The sequence below is a fragment of the Leishmania infantum genome, chromosome 12, assembly GCF_000002875.2.
Source record: "Leishmania infantum JPCM5 genome chromosome 12".
NCBI lineage: Eukaryota > Euglenozoa > Kinetoplastea > Trypanosomatida > Trypanosomatidae > Leishmania > Leishmania infantum.
This window is the reverse complement of record NC_009396.2, coordinates 334092-355448: the sequence shown is the minus strand read 5'-3', so window position 1 is coordinate 355448 and position 21357 is coordinate 334092. Positions and strand designations below refer to the sequence as shown.

At 61.0% G+C, this 21357-nt stretch overlaps 5 protein-coding genes across 5 annotated transcripts; all 5 read right to left on the bottom strand.

Moving 5' to 3' along the window:
- Window positions 1-1364: 1364 nt before the first annotated feature.
- LINJ.12.0590 (conserved hypothetical protein) lies at window positions 1365-3002 on the bottom strand (the record flags this gene model as incomplete). The annotated part of the gene is made up of 1 exon (XM_003392255.1): window positions 1365-3002. The coding sequence occupies one exon, from the start codon at window positions 3000-3002 to the stop codon at window positions 1365-1367; it is 1638 nt and encodes a 545-aa protein (XP_003392303.1).
- Window positions 3003-5519: 2517 nt separating this feature from the next.
- ALAT (alanine aminotransferase) lies at window positions 5520-7013 on the bottom strand (the record flags this gene model as incomplete). Its single annotated transcript, XM_003392254.1, has 1 exon — window positions 5520-7013. The coding sequence occupies one exon, from the start codon at window positions 7011-7013 to the stop codon at window positions 5520-5522; it is 1494 nt and encodes a 497-aa protein (XP_003392302.1).
- A 1248-nt stretch (window positions 7014-8261) lies between these two features.
- Window positions 8262-12656, bottom strand: LINJ.12.0570 (conserved hypothetical protein; the record flags this gene model as incomplete). The annotated part of the gene is made up of 1 exon (XM_003392253.1): window positions 8262-12656. The coding sequence occupies one exon, from the start codon at window positions 12654-12656 to the stop codon at window positions 8262-8264; it is 4395 nt and encodes a 1464-aa protein (XP_003392301.1).
- A 1068-nt stretch (window positions 12657-13724) lies between these two features.
- On the bottom strand, window positions 13725-16766 carry LINJ.12.0560 (conserved hypothetical protein; the record flags this gene model as incomplete). The annotated part of the gene is made up of 1 exon (XM_003392252.1): window positions 13725-16766. The coding sequence occupies one exon, from the start codon at window positions 16764-16766 to the stop codon at window positions 13725-13727; it is 3042 nt and encodes a 1013-aa protein (XP_003392300.1).
- A 1385-nt stretch (window positions 16767-18151) lies between these two features.
- On the bottom strand, window positions 18152-19708 carry LINJ.12.0550 (conserved hypothetical protein; the record flags this gene model as incomplete). The annotated part of the gene is made up of 1 exon (XM_003392251.1): window positions 18152-19708. The coding sequence occupies one exon, from the start codon at window positions 19706-19708 to the stop codon at window positions 18152-18154; it is 1557 nt and encodes a 518-aa protein (XP_003392299.1).
- Window positions 19709-21357: the final 1649 nt, after the last annotated feature.

Genomic DNA, 21357 nt, shown 5'->3' with positions numbered 1-21357 from the left:
GTCCGCGCACGAGCGCATGAAAACGATGTTCCATCGAAACAAGCGCCTCCGCAACGACGACAGGCCACCACTCGCCAATGCGAGAGAGAGAGAACGAGAGAGAGAGAGGTGCGGGCAGGGTGGCCGATAGGCGAAAGACATGTGCGTGCATGAATACAAGCACCTAGATACACTCGTATACGCAAGGACAGCAATCACAGACACCGAAACCCCTATTAGTGCATGCGCACCCGGCCAGATCCTTCATCCATGATTAAAGCGACAGCCACCCAACAACCCCTCTCCCTGCACCCTCCGGCATCCGGGCGCGTCTCTTGCGTAAAGGATCCCTCCCCCCACGCACACACGCACGAACTCGCCAAGACCATGACAAGCAGGAGAGAGTGAAAAGAGCGACGCACGTCGCCTACATAAAGGCGCTGAGAGAGCCCGCAGAACACACCGAGCGACACAACCGGTAGAACGTGCAGCTATAAAGGGTGGGGGTCGAGAAGAAAACAAACGCCAGCCTAGAAAAAAATCGAAGGGCATCGGCAGAGACGCCCATCGAAGCACGAGAGCGAAAGAAAACCCCCGTCCCAACCACAGGGGAAGAGGTGAGAGCAGAGTCGCCGAGAGAAGTACAGGTAAAGCGCGTGCGGCGACCGTGATACGCACATAACACGTGTCGAGGATGTGCGGACGGGGAAGAGTAAAGAATAAGTAAAGAAAGCGAGAGAGAGGGGGCGGGGGTGAGGGTGCTTAGAACTAAGCCACTTTGGAGAGGAGAGCAGGCCCACTATGCACGGAGATGGAAAGGAGAGAGGACGTGAAGAAACAAGCCAACGGAGAAAACTGTGTATGAGTGAGAGTGTGAAAGATGGTGGCGGCTGCGGGTCTAAGTGGTGTGTGTTCGATGAACAACTGGAGAACGCGGGGGGGGGGGAACGGGAAACGGCGTAAACATTTTGTCGTTGTTTCGTTGGGGTAGTCACCAACGCACATTTCAAGACCCCACACCACCGACGCCACCACCGTCACCAGGAACATCACCGCCACTTTGGGTTCTGTTCTTTCTCTCGACTCCTTACTCCGGTCTCTGCTTCTACGCTGTTGCAAGCCGCACATGCACACACGCGCACCAGCGCGCATCGCTTTTTCGTTCCTCACCACACGATACCCTCGGCCCACCAACGACACACGCTTGCGCACTTCATAAAGAATGGCAGCAAGCAAGGCTGGCAGATCCCTTTCTTAACTCCTCTATGTGTCTCTCGCCGCTTGGCAGCGCCACAGCTCATGCGGCCATGTGCGTATCACGCGGAGGCACAAAGATGCGTGTAGGTGCGTGGCGTGTACGTATATCCACCCTCCTCCTTGCATCATCACACCTGGCGCCACACAGTCGAGTTCAGATAGTTGAACCCACGGCGCCAGTTCAGCGCGTCGGGATTGCGTTCGAACTGCATCCACTTCTTACGGCAGACCTCCCGCGAGTACTTGAGCGGTGACTTGAGCGAGAAGCGCACCCACTCCTCGAAGACGTGGTCTTCGTTGCTGAAGTTGTGAAGGGCAAGGCCAACACGCACCCACACGTCGTAGCTCTCCGCAGCTCGAGGCGGCAAGGTGCGCAGCTTCGCCGTGACCGCCTTGAAGCGGCGCCACTTTGCGGCCTCTGTGAGGAAGGGCGGCACGACGTTGCCGTAGGCGTCGTACTCCACGGCCTGCGTTGCCTGTGGGCCCATGATCTGGCGCGGCCGAATCAGCTTAAAGCGGTGCCTTGTTGTCGCGTCCAACACGGCGGCGCGGTGCAGTTGCTCCGCACTCTCGGCGGGGGCATCACTCTCGTGCGCCAAGAGACTCGTGGCATGTTTGCGGGCGGCCTTGATCACCTTGGCGTCCGCGTCCAGGTGCCTCGTGACGAAAGTGAGCTCCAGCACTTCGGGGTCCGTCATGGTGCGGAGCACCGACGCGGTCTCCGACAGCCGCTGCTGCAAAGCCGGGTCGGAGGCGGTCACAAGCGGCACAAGACGCTTGCGCGCCGCCGCCGCGCCGTTGTCGGTCTGCTGATGGTAGTTGTGATCCTGTGCAGAGGGCATCTTGGCGCTGAAGGCGCAGCGCAGCATGCCGTTCGTCCGGTAGCAGTTGTGGTCAACGATGTCCCGGCCGATTGTTTGGTTCACCTCATCGGCGATGAGCTTCACGGCGCGGTAGTCCTGGAACGCTACCACCTTGGGGGTGGCAGCACTGCCGCCGCGCGAGGACGTCGAGCCCTTGCCGCCGGCATCCACAGCGCTGACCATGTCGCTCAGGTCGTCGTACGGATCTTCGTCGTGTTCCTCGTCTATGTCATCCTCGTCAAACTTGCGGTCGGCTGGCGCTGCCGGAGATGATGCAGCTGCCTTGGCCTTCATCTGTCTGGCGGACTTGCGTTTCGCTTTGCCGTTCGTGCTCGCCTCAGCGTTGCTGGCGAGTGGGCGGTTTTTCATGTGTGTGAAGCTCCGAGCATGAATGTGGTACGACACCTTATCCCTGCTCGGTACGGCGTTCGTCAAGACAAGAAAGAAGGGGTCAGTGAAGCCCACGCCGGGCAGCCGCACCTCCAGGTAGTTGAGCACTTCCAGCAACATCTTCTCCGCCCCGGCGGCAGACTCGCCAGGGAGGTCGATGTCGGCGTAGAAGTCGCAGGGCACGTTCTCACGTCCGCAGATGGTGTGGAAGTGCCGTAAGTAATCGGGGAAGAGCAGCAGCCGCTGAGCAACGATCAGGGGATAGCTGCACTGCACGAGCGGGCTTTGCAGGCCGAGATCGTTGTTGAAGAGTGTCAGGCCGGGGATCGGCGTACCGCGCAAGTACGGCCTCGAGATGCGCTTGGACAGCGTCGTCTGCGCGGCCTCGGTGAACGCATCGAACTGCGCCTGCATGTCGGCCACGCTCCCCCAGTGCCCTTGATAGAAACGCTCACCGGCACGGAAGTGCAAGAAGGAGAAGGCGGTGGACTTCTTCTCCTGCCGTGCGAGCATCAAGTCAGCCGCTGTCGCCACCTCCCTCAGCTGGTCGACACGGTAGCTACGGGTCACATCGGCGTGTAGGCCGCGGAAGGGGTTCGTCAAGAGCTGCTGCTGCTTTGCTGCCGGTGTCGCCGAAGGCAACAGAGAAAGCGCCCCGCCAAGGTCATCCCCATCATCATCTGTGCCTCCACCAGATGTCGGCTCCTCGGCACGCGTGGGAGGAGCCACGAGCCCGTTTTTCACCCTCTGCCGAGATTTGCTCGGGACAGGGATAGCGTTGGCAGTGCCGCCGCCGGCACTCACCTCATGCTTCTTCAGAAGTCGCTCCACAGGGCTCACAGCGTCACTGACAGCACCTTGAGAACCGCCGCCACCATGGTTGGCTAGTAGCTGCGCTGGTGTGGGGCGCTGGCGTCGGCGAGACCCCGCCGAGCCCCCGTACCTGTCCTCCGTCGAACGGAGCAGCTCCCCGTCGTTTTCGATCCTGTTCGGCGGCGCCACAGCAGCCACAGCGCGGCCCCCTCCGCTGCCACTTGAACGAGATTTCGCAGAGGCAAAAAGAAGAGGAGAATTGTGCAGCGCACCGCCTAGGCAGCGCTGAAGAAGATGGGCATATGGACGCATGATGGTAGAGCGTGCCTGCGCGTGCGACGCTCTCTTCTCTATAACGGAACACGTCTCTATGGACCAGAAAGACGCAAAAAAAAAAGGAGGGTTGGACACAAGAGCCGCAGCAACGGCGATTCGCGCGCGCTTTCTTTGCACGGGTCACACCAGGAAGGGGAGTTGCTCTCACTCTCGCTCGCTCTCTTCGAGCGTTGTAGGTACGTGTGGTAGGCGCGCGTGCACGATTACTTCCTGTATGCGTGCGCTTGCAGATGCGCACGTATCAGGAGTGTCTTGAGAGGAGCTGTACCGAGAAAGAAGACAAGAGAACGACAGAGAAGTCGATCAGGAACGTGCTGCAGCGTTGCGGAGAGATGTGGATCGCAAACGATGGGGAGGATCAGCGGCAAGCGAAGCAAGAGGGAAGGACCGAGAGACTTGTACGTGTTCCTGGTGAGTGCAACAGACTAAGAAAATATTTACCTGTATAGAAGGAAGTGTGAAGCTTCCTCTCTCTATTTCGAGCACACGCACAGACACATGGACAAAGAAAATGGGGGGAGGGCCAACAGTGGACAGAGACGCCCCTGCGTACAAGGATCTATAACGTTTCGGTGAAGGCCAAAGCCAAGAAAACAGGAAAAAGAGATGACTGACGTGAAGACGAAAACCATCGGTGAGTGTAGGTGAAGAAGGGGCGCAAAGGAAGCGCACGTGTACGGATCGTGATAAGAGGATGGAGTCTCGTTCTCTCTATATGTAGAGAGAGAGAGAGACGTGCGTTTATACGTGCGAGCGTAGGTGCGCCCCCCCTTCGTTTATGTTTGTGTGTGCGAGTACGGGCGCGTGCGTGTTCGTGCGTGTGTGTGTGTGTGTGGAAGCTCTCGTCAACTTGAGGCGGCAGCCGCAGCAGACAGCACTAGAGACGGAATGGATATGAAAGCGCGACACGCCACGCGAAGTGTAGGGGGAGAGGGGAGGAATGTGTGCAGAGCTCCTGCACAGGTGAAGAAGTGTCTGCGTCTGGGCTGCGGGGTCTAACCAGCTGCTGAGTATGCGTAATGTTGAAACGATCGTGTGCCAACACAAACACGCAACAGCGAAGCATACGTCCCCGTCGCAGAGAAAATGTATATATCGAAAGGAGCGAACGGAGGAAAGCGCCACGAGAAGAGGCGGAGAAGGGGCAGCAAGAAGTCGTGGCATATCCTACACACTATGTGAGAGAGAGTCCCACCATATCTTACCTACGTGAGCGACGGCGCACAGACATGTACGCACGCAAGATGGGAGAGATAAAAGGAGTGAGACATCCTCGCACACCTCAGCCCATCAGCGCGTCGCATTCCGCTTGGCAACAAACATCTCTGTGCCGCCACTCCTCCAGACCTTTGGCACTGTGGGTGTCCGTGGCGTCTTCTCTTTCACGGTTGTTTGCACGCCATTACGGACACACAGCGACCTCATTCGCTGAGCATATATCCCCTTCCGACATGTGGACGGAAGCGGGCGAGCCTGAAAAAAAGTGCGATATAACCAATATATAGAACATATGTAAAAAAAAACAACGGCCAAAACACATACATACACATCCGCACTGGCACACGTATGCACACGTATCTACGTACGCACGCACACGTACACGTACACACACACACACATACGCTCGCAGAGTAAACGGAAAGGCGGGGTATAGACGAGGAGGGCAAGTGCAAGTAAAGATGGCGGCGGGGAAGAGGAGATGACCAACGAGAAGAAGCAAAGCCTACGCACGCAGCTCGCGATGAGAAGACACAGGAGAACAGCACAGGCGCACGCACGCATCGAGGGCCTCACTGTGATCTTTTTTACCAAAATCATACAGAAGAACAGCCTCACCCGCTTGTATTGACAACACGCATGCACACGCGCACACTCAGCTCCTTACGCGTACTGCTCGTAGATCCGGTCCTGGAACTCGCGGATTGCACGCACCATCCGATCGATCTGTTCAAGAGGCGGGAGAATCGTTATCCGGAAGTGCAGCGTCCCGGGTTCCTGCCCGAACCCAGACCCGGGCACAACAACGATCCCGCTCGACTCCAGCAGCTCCAGCGCCCACCGCGCGTCCAGCGCAAGCCGCCGACCCTCCTTCGCGTTCAGCTCCTCGTTCCGCTGGGCGTACCGCTCAGGCAACACAATTCTCGGGAACGCGTACATCGCGCCCTCCACCGGCTGGCACGAGAGCCCGCGCACATTCCCAAGCTCGCGCGCCAGCAGCTCAGCGCGCTCCTTCATGCCCGTAAAGATCGCGTCGCACTCGCGCTGGTGCATCGCGTAGCTCGTTTCGCCTTCGCGCGGCGGCGAGCACATCAGCGCAGTCATCAACTGCCCGTTTACATTTGCACACAGGTTGATCGAGCACAGTTTCACAACCTGCTGGCGCAGCGCAGCAGGCAGGTTCGTCATGCAGAAATACCCGCCGCGCCGCCCGCATTCACCAATCACTCCTTTTGATGTCGAGTGCAGCGACACAAGCATCGTCTCCGAGCAGTACGGCTCAGGCATCCCAAGTACCACCTCGCGAAAGCTCAAAAACCGGCGCCGTGTGTCATACACGTTCTCCTGGTACACCTCGTCCGCAAGCAGCAGCATGCCGCGCTCGTGGCAGAAACGCACGACGTCCTCCATCACGCAGCGCTCCAGCACATTCCCCGTCGGGTTCCCGGGGTTGATGCACACAAACAAGCGCGGCGTCGCGCCGCTCTCGGTCACGCACCGCTCGTACGCGGCAACAAGGTCCGGCAACTTCATCGCCCACCCCTCCGACTCGTGCAGGAAGTAGGGCACCTTCACCCCGCCAAGTAACGCAATCTGAGCAGAGTATAGCGGATACTGCGGAACCGGGATCATCACAGCGTCGCTCGCGCCGCCCACAAGCAGCTGCAGGAACAGCTTCGCACCCATGCTCGCGCCGTCTGTCAGACAGATATCGTTCACCGTCGCAGCGGGGCTCACGCCGTGGTCGAGCTTGTTAATGTGCTCGGCAACGGCAGCGCGCGCAAACCGGTAGCCGAACGACTCTGTGTACGCGCCGGTACCCGTCCCAATCTCCGCAAGGTACCTGCGCGCGCGCGCAACGGCGTCCTCTGGCAGCCGCGCAGCGATTACCGCATCTTCCAGCAGGGACGGCGCATCCACGAGCGCCATCACTTGTCGGTAGAACGTTAGCGGCATCTGCCCCACCGACTGCGGGTTGCCGATGTTGCAGTACACAAGGCTTTCGAAGGCGTAGGAGCCGCGGCCAGTGGCCAAGTCCGCCTTGATCTCATCTGCGCGCGCCGGGATCAGCCCCCGCACGGCGTATTCCGCCTCAATGACGCGAGGGCTTATGTAGCATTGCTTTGGTGACAAGCTGCGAGCAGCGTGGCGCAACATATTGTTAGTGTTTAGGAATCAGTTGCGCGTTTTCTTTTTCCTGTGTGTGTCGTGGTGGCGGGTGGTGAGTGGTGGTGGTCTGGCCTGTCGGAAAGACGGAAGCGTACGTTTTGTGCTGGTGTCTTTGCTTCCCGTTTGCGCAGTGGGCGTGTAATGTGCGTGTGTCTGTGTTCTTCCTACACCAGTCCTGTCACGTTGCGTGCGTGGCTTCTGTCCGTTTAGTTATGCTATTCGCAGCTATCGAGGATGAGTTTGTATTCTGTGTGGATTGGAGTGCAGGCTATGGCGTCGCTGCAGAGCGACGGTGAAAAGGAGGCAAAGGCGATATGCAGGACGCGGATGGATGGGAAAAGGAGCGCATGGCCTACGCACCAGCCACAAAGACAAAAAAAAAACGATGAACGGCGAGGGTAAGCATCTGATATTCTTATTCTTCGTTTTTTTTCTGAGGTGCGTTCGTGTGGCAACAGTCGTGCGTGCACGGGGCCCGGTCTCACGCGTGGGTTCCGTTCGACGAAAAGGATACGTCGTCAGGCCGAAAATGCGTATGGGAGCAAGAGAAGAGATGAGGAGCCGCCTCGATGTAGTGGTGCGAGAGAGCGTACGCGCACAGGCACGCGTGCATCGATCCCTCCCCCATCCTCCTCCCCGACCATTATCCTTGCCTCTCCGCCATCGTGACTGCACCTGCGTACCCACTGCCCACCCTCTTCGCAGCTGATACGCGAGGGACGAAGGCCGCCAGAATGACTACCCCCCCCTCGCACCTTCCCTAGCTCTGTTCCAGCGACAAAGTCCTGCTATCGTTGTCCTTGTTGTATTGCTGCTTGTGCTTGCCCGTTTGCCGCTGTTGCCTTGTGTAGCTTGCATGCCTGTGTGTTTGCTGCCGGCGGTGCGTCGGCATGGCCTCTGCTCCTCCTATACGCATACATACACATACGCACACCGTATCAGCTCCGCTGTCGTGTGGCGTCGCACTGTCATCATGGTGGACTGCATGCCTTCCTTCCGGGGAAAGGACAAAGGCGCGGCCATATCTGTGAATGTGTGCGTGTGTGTACGTGTGTGGGGGGAGGGGGGGAGGCGAACTCTGGAGGAGAAGCCATGCACCCAAGAGACGGGGAAAGGGGCGAGCGATACAGAGAGCCGCCAGGTCGCAGCAAAGGACAACATAGCACCTCCGCTCTTGATGACACTGACGAAGAGGTCCTCTCAAAAACCTCATCTTTCGGAACATTCACCTGCTGATCAGAATGGCGTCGCAAACCGTCGCTCGAGCTGCGACAGCGACGAAACCTCCGACACAGATGGCGCAGACCTTGCGCTTGCCGTGGTCGCCGCCACCGCCCACACTGAGAGTGCTGGCTCTGATGACCAGGCAGCCTGCCTCTCCGCTCTCGGCTGTGAGCCCTGAACCACCGCGGCGGCCGCCGCCGTCGGGTCGCCCGTGTCTTTCTTTACCGCTGATTGGTCTCCCTGTTTTACATCTGTGAGCTGAGTCGTGGCGACCGTGGTAGAGTAGGAGAGCTGCCGAGGGTCGAGCTCGACATCGGTGCCGGCATCGCTGCCCTTCGCATAGCGAGCCGCAGCTGCAGGATGGCCCTGTGCAGTAATGTTTTTCCCAAAGCCCGCGGAATCGGTATTGGGCAAAGGTGCACTGACCGTCAACGCCGATCCGGCGGCATCGGCCGGTGCTCCGCCGGCCGCGACCACGCCCACAGACGACCGTGCTACACCCTGGCTATCGTCGGGTTCGCGCTGGCCCTGGTGCTGCAGGGAGCACCTATGCTCCTGCAGGGAGAGAGACGTGGGCACGATGATGCTGGCGCTGCTCCGCAAGCCCTCGCTGAGGGAGGGGTCTGCCGCTGTCGCTTGCCATGGTAGCGAGGATGGGACATCGGCGTTGCGCGCTGTCGGGAACATCACCGCGTGCGGCAGGTGGCCCAGCGATTGCAGGAGCTGCTGCTGTCGGCCGGCAAGCTGTTCAAGAGTCTGAAAAATGCCGCTCTCTCTGCGATTGGTTTGAACGGTTTCTCCTGCTGCTGATACTGCTGCGGCCGTCTTGTGCGGAGTTGCGGCTGCCGAACTGCCATTCCGAGTCACAGCGACAGCGCCGCCAGCGTCGCCTTGGCTGCTGCCGCCGGGACCAATCATGCGAGTCGCCCCTCCGCCGTTCGCGAAGCCCCCTGTAGACGCTGGCTGGGGCGCCGGTCGCACAAGCGGCACTGCGACAGACGAGCGGAGGAGAGATGCAGAGCCGAAATCGTCCTCATCCGCTTCTCCGGCACTTTTGACGCCATCTTCGTGGTACCCAGAAGCTGCAAGAATTGCGGAACCGCCGTCTGGCCGCTGCCGCCATGCATGGAGCGGCCCACGCTGGGGTGTCCCGCCGCGACCGTGATCAGCGAGTACTTGCTGCACGGTGTCGCGAAGGTACTGCTGAAGCGCCGAATCTCCGCCGTTAAGCACGTTGCGGTGGCTGCTGGTGTTCGACACTCCGCGCTGCATCGCAGGCGTTTTGTCGGAGGCCGCCGACGAGGGGTGTGACAGCTGCGCGATGAGCTCCGCCGCGCGGACGCCTGGCGCAGATGCGCCGTGGTCATAGGAGAGGCTGTGCCCGAGCGAGAAAGACGGCTGCGCATCGCGCGCACCGTCAGCCCCTCTCACCCTATCGCTCGAGGCAAGACTTCCGCGGTAAGTAGAGGGGGTGAGGTGCGTGTTAGAGGTGCCGACTTGTGCCGTGGATGCAGTCACCAGCTGTGCTGATGTTGTCTGCCGCTCATGGCTTCCAGGTACAGCAGCGCCGGCATCTGTGCCCCTGATCAGCACCCTCGCTGGAAACCCTCGCGCACGCGGTGCGCCCACGACATCATCGAAGAAAACCTCGCCTGCCTTCCTTGACAGGGGCGTCGCCGACTGTGGCCTTTGTGTGCGTGAGTATCCACGTGCAGGCTCTGCAGCGTACGCGGCTCCACTGGTATGACCTTCGGTCACCGCCGCCTGCGGCTGGTGCTGCTGCTCTTCCTCTTCAGGGATGTTGTAGATGTGGCCCACCTGCTGGCAGGAGAGAAGGGGGGTGGAAAGCGGCTGTGATCTTGCCACGCCGGTGGCGGTGCGCAGAGGATTCGCCCAGCCTGCGGTGGTTTGAGCCGGGACAAAGGAGAGCGCTCGCAGAGGCGATGGAAATGGCGACGCGCCGGCACCACCGCCGCGGAGCGCGGCGGTGGTAGAGTTTGCTGCTGCAGCGTAGCCAGCCGAACCCTGAGCCGGACAGGGAGAGCTACTGCCAGCGGTCCGCGGCGTTCCGGGATGTAGTGGCGGAGCCGCAGTCAGTGGAGACGCGGCGCGGAACAAGAGCGGTGGCTGCAGTAGATGGCTGGCTTCAGTGGATGATCCCGCGTGCCCCTTACCATCAGATTGACCTGTATCTCGTGGCACAGTGTGTTCGATGGCCTCGACGTGCTGTCCAGCTGCTGCCTTCGTTGGCGTAGCTGGTGGGCGCTGAGGACTGTCGGAAGCGATCGCTGGGTGACGCGGCGCACGCTTCGCACGGGCAGCGCCCTTGAAGGGCGAGGGCACAACCCCCTCCACCTCGCGGGAGGATGGGGTGGACTCGCCGCCCTCCGGTACAACATAAGCGGTGTCGCCAGCGCCAGTGGGTGCGGAATCCCTCCTCTGCTGCGCTTTGCGGGGCGACGGGGAGGGGGCAGCGCCCTGCGCCTCCGCCGCCCACTCGAGCTGCAGCGCCGGAGACCAGCCCTCCATCTCCTCTCCCTCCTTCACCCGGCGTCGGCCACCTCGCACGGACACCCGCGGCACCCCAAGAAGGGACGCCAACGTGTGGTGCGCTGCCTGCCGCATCTCCCGCGTCCATGTGGCCTGTTCCATGGCGCACCGCAGTAGCTCCGCCTCCCTCTCCTTTTCGCGCAGGCGCGTCTGCAGAACAGTCGCGCTCCCCTCCGCGCGCGACAACTGCTGGGCTTGCGCCGTGTGAGCCTGCTGCAGCCGCTCAAGTGCCTCTTGCTCGCTAGAGCACGTGGCCCGCAGCGTCTCTGCATCGCGCTGGCTGCGGCGGGCGGCAGCTTCGTGCTCAAGCGCATGTGCCTGTGCCTCCTCCAGCTCCCTGCGGAGGGCGCGGAGCTGTTGGCGAAGGTCGTCCTCGAGTTTTGCAGCGCGCGCTGCAAAGTCCTTAATCTGCTCGCTGTGAGACTGCTGAAGGGCCTCCTGCTGTCGCATGGCCTCTTGCGTCGCCTTGCGGGCAGCGGCCAGATCGTCTTGGAGAGCCTGAGCACGGCGCTGCTCCTGCGCGACCTGACCGCGGTACAGCAGCTCCAGGTCCTGGGCACGCTGCGTGTAGCGCTGCGCATCTTGGCGCGCCGCCTCCTCTTGATCATTCAGCCGCGAGCGGAGCATAGTTACCATTCTTTCCAGCTCGGCGCGGAGCTGCTCCTTCTTGGTCACCACCGTCTCGAGCTCCGAGAGGCGCCACCGCATGGACTCGCGCTCCTCGTGCGCGGCGGTGTGGCCGGCGCCGAGTTGGTCCAGCTCCTGCTGAACCAGCCGTGCCTCCCGCCGCGTTGCGGCCGCCCTCGTCTGGAGTTGCTCCTCCTTTTCTTGCAAGGCAGAGCGAAGCTGCTGCGCGTGTGTGTCAGCCTGTTCTCGCAGCGCCTCTCGATGCTTCGACTCCACGCGGTGAATCTCGGCTTGCAGTTGAATTAGCTGCCGGCGCAAGTCGTTGCTGTCGGCCATGCAGGCGTCACGCTGGGCCTGCATGGCGTCTCTCTCACTGACGAGTGCGTCGAGCTGCTCGCGGAGATGCTTGGAGTTGTTGGCCCACTCCAGCTCGAACTGCTGAATGCGCTCCTGCTGGCGCGCGTGACTCGACCGCAATAGCCGGTGCTCATCGCTTTGCATCTCCTTCTGCGCGCGGAGGCTGCTCAGCTGTAGCCGCAATCCATCCGCCTCGCGCGTTGTCTCCTCGTAGTCGTCGTGCAGACGCTGAAACAAGGTGTGCAGCTCACTGAGCTCCGCGGCGGCGGCGTCGCGCTCCTGCACCAGAGCACGAATGCGGTGGCGCTGCTGTTCGACCAGCAGAGGAAGCGGCACCGAGTGAGCGATGGCGTCATCCGCGGCAGAACACGGAAAGTGGCTTCCAGGATCCTCCTCGGTGGCTGCCGGCACCATCGATGGCGATTGGCGTTGCGGCTCAAGAGCGGTGGCACCCACTCGGCTTTCTCGGGCATGTGTGCTTGAGTCAAACTGCCTGCTACCTGGAAAAACTGCGGGCTGCGAGGACGCAGATGAAGAAGCTAAGGACGAGGACCGTGACAACGTCGTCGACGGCGGCGCCGCCGCCATCGCGGACGCCCTCACCAGGCTTGCCGGGGTATCCGGTCGGCTGTCAAGCGCCCCCGCGCCAGAAGTCGTAGGGATATGTGCTGGAGACGACACGGTGGCGAATGATGAGGGAGAGGAAGACGGCACCGCGCGTTGGCGACCCAAGTTGCTGCTGTCAGCAGGGATCCTGGTGGGAGCGACCGTGGCGGCGCTAGTGGCAGCACCGAGCGTTGCCCGCTGCGCACTAAAGGGCGGGGCACCGTCCTGATCTACCAGCGGCGGTGGCGTCTGCAATGCAGCGGGCATACGGATGTCTACGGCAGACCGCAATCCCCCCTTTTTGTGCGTACACGTGCACACAGCGTCTACTTCACGGAGCTCACCGAAAGGGCCGACGCCCTGATGTTGTATCCCACCGTTTCTCCCTGCGTATGCCTCAAGGCGGCCAGACGCCCACACGCACGCACGCACACGCCGCCTCTCCTGCTCCTCGACAGGGGGGGGCGGTTATCTATGAATGCACGCGCACAGCAACAACAACAGTACAGCACACAGAAGGAAAAGAGGTGAACCTCTTTGGTACGGTTCTGAATATATATATATGTATATATATCGCCAGCGCACCGGTGTGGACGTGGACGTGCTTCTATGGATGTGCAGGGGAAGGGGGAGGGGGTGCCCGTTAGCGGGATTTTTTGGCAGCCTTTTGTGTGCGCGTATGTGTGTGTACTTCTCGTTGCTGAGAGGCGCGCTACCCTACAAGAGTCTCTCCCACTGCTGACGACACGACAAAGAAGGGCAGAAAGACGAAGAAGGGATGCAAGAGAAGGACTGCATGTATGTGCATGTGTGTGCGTGTGTGCTTCTGAGAGAGAGATGCAGGTCCGTCACAAGAATACAAAAGCCGAGTGTGGTGGAAAGAGGGGCGGTCAAACTTCCCAGTGGTTGGGGGTATCTTGACACCCCATCGACTTCCTTTCACCTCGCCGTGTTGGCCGGTCGGTGTGTTCTCAGACGCCGCTCGCACAAAAAGCCGCGTTCATGCGAGCAAGGGGCGGAGGGGGGAGGGCAACGGCTGCCGCAGGTGCGGCGGCCGTGAAGAGTCACACGCGTCTATCAGCGCACACGCACCGCTTCATGCTAAAGGGCCTCTTCTACCGATTTGTGCAGAGCGCTCGAAGAGCATGCGTCATCCACAACGGTATCGTCCGCCTGCTATGCGCGTGTGGAGAGGAGCCGGTGGCCAATTAGAAAACCCAGCCCTGCAGGCTGTCAAGAACGATGGGCCTCGAGTGCGCGGACCTCCACCGGCCTCCCTCACTGGTGCCGCACTCACTTGTTCGATCGACCCTCAAGTCGCAGCGCTTGCCGCGACTACTGGTTGCGGCCCAGCAGCTGCGACACAAGCGGGTTCCTGTGCTGCTGCTGCTGCGATGACAAAGACGACGGCTGCGTCGCCGCAGAGGCGGAGGCCGATGCTGCTGCGGGGAGGGTCGAGCTGCCTGCACCCGCTCCGATTTGAAGAAGATGCATCGCCTGCGCTCTCAGCATGCAAATCTCTTGGTGACGACTTCGGACAAACGCCACCGGTGGCATATCACCGGCACTCTGCGCCGTGGTCGCCGCAACAGCAGCGAGCGCCGCCGAAGTCGAAGCAGAGACGGAGGCGTTGGCGGCTGGGCCGCTGCGCGGCTGACGCGTCCGTCGTCTATTAGATGCATCCTCTGCAGCTCTCTGCGGTGCGCTGTTCTCTGCACCGGCTTGCTCGCTCTCGCCAGCCACAGCCGATGCTGCTGGCGTCTGGGCCGCCTCCTCGTTGCCGGCGCCGTTTCGACCGGATGGCATCACAAGCTCCGCCATGGTGCTGAGGTGCTCTTCAGCTTTGTTGAGGTGCTGCAGTGCCGCAGCAGCGCGCGCGTGGTGCAGGGCAGTCCGGCCCGCCGCCACCGCACCCGATGCCGGCGACGACATCAGCGACACATTATTCGCACCAGGCGAGAAGAGTACCGTGTCGTGGCTTGAAGAGCGGACAAACCCCTCAACTGAGCTCCGCGCCCGCTGCACGTAATGTTGAACGATAAAGGGGAGTGCGAGAAGAAGGTCCTCCGTGGACGCCGCGGGGCTTTGTGCGAGCTTCTCCAGATACACGCAGGCACGTGTGTAGCTCGAGTTGGCGATGTGGTGCGTAGCGATCCGCCGCACGTACGCCGGGTAGCTCGGCGAGGAGCTCGAGTCGTACGTCTCTGCGCGTTCTAGGCAGGCAATGCTCTCGGCAATGCGACCATCGTGCTCCAAGCAGTTGGCCACCGCCACCCACATCCCCGGATCCGCCGGGCGCAGGGACGTGGTGTGCCAGTAGTAGTAAAGAGCATGGTGGTACGCCTCCAGCAACTCGTAGATCTGTCCCAGGTTGTACCAACCGCGGTAGTCGCGCTCGTTGAGCTCGACCGCCGTCCGGTAGGCCTCCACGGCGGCTGTCGTGTTCTTCACCTCCACGTAGGCGTGCCCGAGCAGCAGCCACGCCTCCGCGCATTGCGGGTCGATCGCGGTCGCGCGATGGAAGTGCAGCGCAGCCCGGTCATGCTGGCCGAGCAGCACGTAATAGTTCCCCACAGCAAAGTTCGTCTCCGCCCGGAACGCGTCCGCCTGGTAGACCGACTGTGCGAGGCTGCTGAGGCCCAGACGATCGCGCTTCGTGTAGAGCACGTTCGAGTAGTCGTATAGGATGGCGAGGTAGTGCGGGTCGAGGGCGCGAATACGCTGGTAGAGGGCCTCTGCCCGGTCGAGACGGTTGCGTTGGTGGTAGTAGAAGTGTGCGAGCTGGCTGAGGAAGAACGGCGTGTCAGGGAACAGCAGAGAGAAGCACTCCCACGCGTTGGACGGCGCGGCGGCGGGGATGGGCGGCGTTGCGCCGGTGTTGGTTCGCGGCGGCGGCGGCGGCGACGACGTGCGCGTGCCGGCTTTGGCAGTGGTGGTGGCGGCGCGTCCTTCGGGTGGCGCAGAGCAAGGCGGCGACTGCGCGAACCCGTCGCTTGGAGCCGAGGCGGCAGCAGCGGCGATGCGCAGCCGCGCCGATGACACCGGCGTTATCCCCAGCAGCCCCCGCACCTCGGCAGCGAAGACGTCCACCATGAAAAACGGCTCTAGTCCATCAAGGGCGGCGTCCAGCTCGGCCAGCTGCGCCTCACGACTCACGAGGCACGCGAGGTCTTCCCAGGCGCACCGCAGTAGTGGGTTGACACTCACAGCCGCCAGCAGAAACGTCGCACTTTCCTGGCGCATGCGAAGTTCCCGCAGCACCACACCCATGAGCCACGACAGGTATGGATCTATATGCAACAAGTCCGACGTAGGCGCCGCATCCGATTCGCCGCCTTGCACCGCCGTTGCTTTTGCGGCTGGAGAGCCGGCTGGAGAGACGTTCGAGAAGACGGGCGAGGCGGCAGTGCGAGGGAAGACTGAGTCGTGCGTGCAGCCGGCCTGCTTTGTTGCCGCGGACCGAGAGGCAGAGGCGCCTGTGGTCATCACAGCGGCTATGCCGGTTGTCGTTGCCGCTGAGACGGCGCGGCTCGCCAGCCACACCGCGCTAGATGTCGTCCACGGGCGCTTCGCGCTCGACGTGTGGTGAGCGCTTGGAAGAGCTCCTCCAAAGGCGGCGTGCAGTGCTGCCTCGTCATCTACACCGTCGCCGTGTTGTGGCTCAGGGTCGCTGTTACCAGAGCTGGGCAAGTTTAGCATGTTTACTGGGTTGCGCATCGCTTCGAGGAGGTAAGCACGCAACACTCGTGCGTGCGGGTGCAGCGCTCGCTGCTGGCCACTGCGGCCCATGCCGCTACTTTCTGCGCCGCCGCCCTGGGAGGCGTTGTTACTCAGCTGCTTCGCCTTCACGCCATCCATGAAGAGGGCGTAGAGGCTGAGGAACTGGAGGAGAGGAGGCAACGTCGTCGTGCGGAACCCGCGGACCACCTCCGGCAGAGGCAAGGAGAGGCCCCCTTCATTGTCAGACACCTCACCCACCGACATGGGCCACGTCCTCTGCGTTGTCGAAGGCAAGGGGACGCCGCAACTGCTGCTAACCGCCGTGTTTCGCATCACCTCGCGCAGAATCAGATGATGGCAGCGCTGATACTCGCCCTTGATGAAGTACCCCAGCGCGACTCGGTGCAGGCGTTGCCAGCCGGCGGAGGGGGCGGCACGCGCATCTCCTGCTATGGCGTGATTGCCGAATACACCGCTATCCAAATGTATAACACTGTGAAGAGGGCTGCAAAGAGAGTTGCCACCGTGGCCACCGTATGAGCACGCCTGCAGCGGGGCCGTGAGAAGCGACGGCAGTGCGTGCAGACTCATCTCACTCAGCCACGTCGCCGCATTTATGAGGCCGCGCCGCTCGCACTGCACAGCAACAGCATCCATCGCTTCGCCAACGGTGATGCTCACGGGTGAGCGATCCTCGGCGGGCACTGGCGCGTTATCGCCGACGGTGGCGGCCGTAGCAGGAGAGAACTGCTGGAACGCACCAACGCCGCCGCTCGTAGCGCTGCAAAGCCTGCCGTGCCCTGGTGAGCCCTCGACTCCGGGCAAGGACGATGGGGATGGCCATTCCATCTTCGGTTTTCGCGCGTGTACCTGGGCAGGTGGATGTGCTCTATGATGAAGGAAGTATGTGTGTGTGTGTGTGTGTCACGATGGTCGCGCCTGCCCTCCCTCCCCGTCCCGCCTTGAAGTGAGCAGCGAAGCACAACAGCCAAAGAAGGTATAAAGCGCAGCGTGAAAGCAAGCACGGTGATAGCACGCTTCTGCATGACCTTGTCGTTCTCAGGCGCGCGTATATACATGTATATGGGTATGTATGTGGGTGGGTGTATGTCGTCGGTAGAGAAATATGCAGAACAAAAGGAGAGAGCACAGTGGGGGGTGGGGGTGAAGGGACCATGACCCGACGAGAGGGAGGGGAGAAGAAAGATCAGCCATGCGGCAGAGGTGCGATACGCCTGTGCAACAGTGTGTATGTGTGTGGCTGCAAAGACGCAGTGTGGCGTCAGAAGAAGAAGGGCCTGCGCGAGGAGAGCCCTTCCCCCGCTACTTCGCCTACTGCAGTGTGCTCGCAGACGCATCATATGCACACACATAACACTTCACTTTTTAGAGGGGGCACACGCTCTGCTAGCGCCGTCCACCAGCGCTGCCATCACCGAGAAAGAGAGAGATGCAGAGAGAGAAGAGGGGTCCCCAGCTCTGCCTCTCCCGCCACTTTCACGCTGCCGCCCTCATCGATCTCGGTAAGCGTGGGCGGGGCTTCGAACGCACGCAATTATGCCGCCTTAACGACACGTGCGCTGTGGGACCTCGTCAACATCAGGAGTGGCCACACGCACATGACCCTGCACGGCCATCGCGCTGTCGGCCTTTTTCGTTTCCTTTGGTTCCGGTGTCGTTAAGAAACTCGAGTGACGAAACAGAGAAAAGATCGAGACACACTCAAGCACACAACCGTTGGAGGGGCGGGGAGGGCGGGGGGACAGAGGCGACAAGGACCACGGCCATGAAGACGAATGCAGGGGAGGGGGGAAGACGGCACACAACAAAGCTGCCAGGACGAGGGTGGAGACGCCCTACGCGCACGGACGGAGGCGCAGATGGAATTCAACACACAAAAGGAAATCGTCGGCAGTGCACGCCGCGTCACAGGCGCGCGCTCTCCTGGATCACCTGTGGGCTCACCACGCCCCCTCCCCATCCCTCTCGCGTCCTCCATGAAGCCGCCTCGCATGAGACGCCGACAAAGGAAAGGGGCAGAATTATACCGCGCAGTCCTTTAGGGAGGTGCCAGAGGAGCAGATGCCCTGCACAAGGCCTTCGAAGTGCCTCCGCTCCATCACGCGCGCCTCCACGGCCGGGCTCGCCGCCGTTGTGTTCTTACCGGCGATGACGGCGCTCGTCTCCGCGTCGAACGGCGCTACGTTCAGCCATGTCAGCACTGTCGGCAGCACGTCGAGCTGCGTCACCGGCCGCTGGAGCGGCGCCAGCGTCACGAAGCGCTTCAGGTTGTCGGTGTAGGTGGCCATAAAGAAGGCAATCGTGTTCTCAGAGGTGGAGACGGGGTTTGGAATGGCGTGCGGCTTGTCGTTGCCGCCGTGATCGGAGACGCCAAGGATAAGCCAGTTTTCCTTTTGGCTTCGAGCGCGGTCGCGCACGTAGCTGATCACCTGACCCACCAGCGCATCTAGCAGGTACACCTGCGCGACGTACTCCTTGGAGGAGACGTTGTACTGGAACCCCGGCAGGTAGGTGCTGGCTGCCCGCACCGCCAGCGAATCGAAGTGGAACACAAAGAGGGAGTCGTCCAAGTTGTCCGCGGCCGTGTTCTGCACGGCGGCCTCCTGCGTCTGGGTCGAGTAGGCGAGTCCGCCGAAGATGCTGTTCAGGTGGCGCGTGAACTGCGCCTCGGCCTGGCCGCTGCTGCATTGCTTCGGGTCGGTCGGAGAATTCATCTTGCGCGTGTCCATGTTGCACGAGGACGACGCGAGGCAATCCAGTTGCACGCTGCTCGAGTACTCGTCGATACTCGCCCGCAGCAGCTCCTCCCGCGACGCCGCGCACTCCATGTCGAGCACACCCGGCTGAGAGCAGCTGCCGAACGCGATGCTGAGGGAGTTGATGGCGTGCGAGGTGCCCACAACTGACACTTTCATCCCCGCGTCCTTCACGCGCTTCGCGATACTCGGGTTCATCTTGGAAGTGTTCGCGTACATTGACATGCTCTCCAAACTCCCGTTGTACACCTGGTGCTCGCGAGGCGAGACACCAGAAAACAAAGACGTCATCGCGGCCGCCGCACTCACGTAAACTTCTCCAGAGGTGTCGTTCTCCACCACCACAGCGCGAGCACAGCTAGACTGGCTGCTCGTCGCACACTCAGCCCAAACACCCTTCTGCGATGAGAGCATGTGCGCGATGTTGGGCATATGCACACCAGACTGCATGAGGGCGTGAAAGACAGTGCCAGAGAACCCCTCCAGCACTATCATCGCCACACGTGGGGAAGCCTCGACATCCGACCCGGTGCCGTTTGTGTAGACGATGGCCACAAAGATGACAATAATCATGGCAAGCGTGAGAAACGGGACGAAAATTCGAGAGCAGCAGCCGCCCTTGGGGCCGCTAATCTCGTGCTCCTCATCCAGCGTCTTAATGATTTCTTTCACGGAGCGCAGGTGCTGCTGTTGCCCATTCGCACCACTGGAAGAGGCACCTGCAGCACGCAGGGCTGGGGACTCGATGCGAGTGGTAGTATAGTGACCACCCCCGCGCGCCGCATTCGGCGCGCCGCTCTCCACGTACGACTCGCCGAACATGTCCACGATAGCGCGCCCGTTCGCGCTGCTTTATTATTTCCTTATATGTCCCGTTAACCTATACTGAAAATCTACGGGGCCACGTACTTTGGAAAAGGTGCGGTGTCGTGCCTCGCAACGAAAAAGAGCTGATACTGCTGAGTGTGGGCACCTGCGCATAGGCGGGTGTGTGGGTGGGAAGGAGGGGGGCGCGAGTGTGAAGAAGCGGTGGCTGTGCACAGAAAAGCAGGAAGGCAAGCAAACAGCCCTACGGCGGCAAGACTCCTGGTGCACAAAAACACTTCCGTCCAGTGCCCTGCAGTTTGCGGGAGGGTGCCGTCTTCTACTTTCGCCTGTGTGCGTGTTTCGATGCGCTGCTGAGCACCGCGTGCACGAGCAATGCAACTTGGAAAGAACGGAGGGGGATAAGCAAAACAGTGGTCTCGACGAGAGGGCTGACAATGGGCGGCGTAGCGAAAAGGAAAGGGGGTAGAGAGAGAGAGAGATGCGCGCGAGCGTGTGAGTGAACGCAAACACACACACACGAGAGAGCCTGGCGTGCAAGCATCCGCAGATGCGCACACGTGCACACGCGGACCTGCCATTACGCTCTCGAAAGAGTCCATCATGAGCTGTTTGACGAGGGAAAAATACGGAAAAGAGAGGAGAGGTGGCCGCGTGCGTGTGTGGTTGTGTTTTTGATGCATTCTTGCAACGCATCTGAAGATGGCCCTCGCCCACCCTCTCCACTCCCCAAACCCTTTCGTTCTCTTCAGCCGCCCACAACTTTCACATCCACACGGCGCCTCACTCGTCTCTGCCATCTTTCAGCTTCGGCCAGCCTGAACACTCGAGGTCGATGAGGGAGGTGGAGGGTAACGCAGTCATGAGGGATGAGAGCACCTTAGATTGTGCACGCGGGGTAGCGGTGCAAAGTGGGACCACACACACACACACGCGCCACGTGTGTCCGCCGCCGGCTTCAGCACATCAGAATACGCGCATATAAAAAAAACACACACGCACACAAAGACATGCATATGCATATATATATATATATGTATATATACATATATATATACCTGCACTTAGACGCACACGCGCCCCTACCACACACACACCAACCTACATATGCATACCCACATATGCCCGTACGCAGACCGACGCACCAGGAAGGCACCAACAGCGCTCGCATCTTCTTCGTCCATTCAACGGTGCGCCTCTCGGTCGTATACCACATGAGTTACACGCCACCCAAACCCCGCACTTCCTCCGAAGGCCGCCTCACAACGTTCGCATCATGGCGGTCGCCACGTAGTGCATCTCTCAGGGGGGAGAGGAGGGAGGCGAAGGCCCCTCACATCAGTAGGTGTTGAGAGCCAGGGAACCTAAGTTCCACTCACGCTGACACGTTGCCCATCATATGGATGGTGCGAGCGTGTGCACTGTCGCAGGTCTCTCCAACGAAACGCCATCCACGACATGAACGCCCACATCTGTGGCGGCAGTCCGCTCTGCCTTCATCACGTCGAAGGCGCTTCACGCTGTCACCACCAGAGGTGGCTCTGAGCTCGCAGAGATAGGGTGAACTTGCTTACACTCTCCCCACAGAAAGAGTGAAGATACTGGACCTTGTGATAGCATACTATGATCCCCTGCCCACCCCCCGC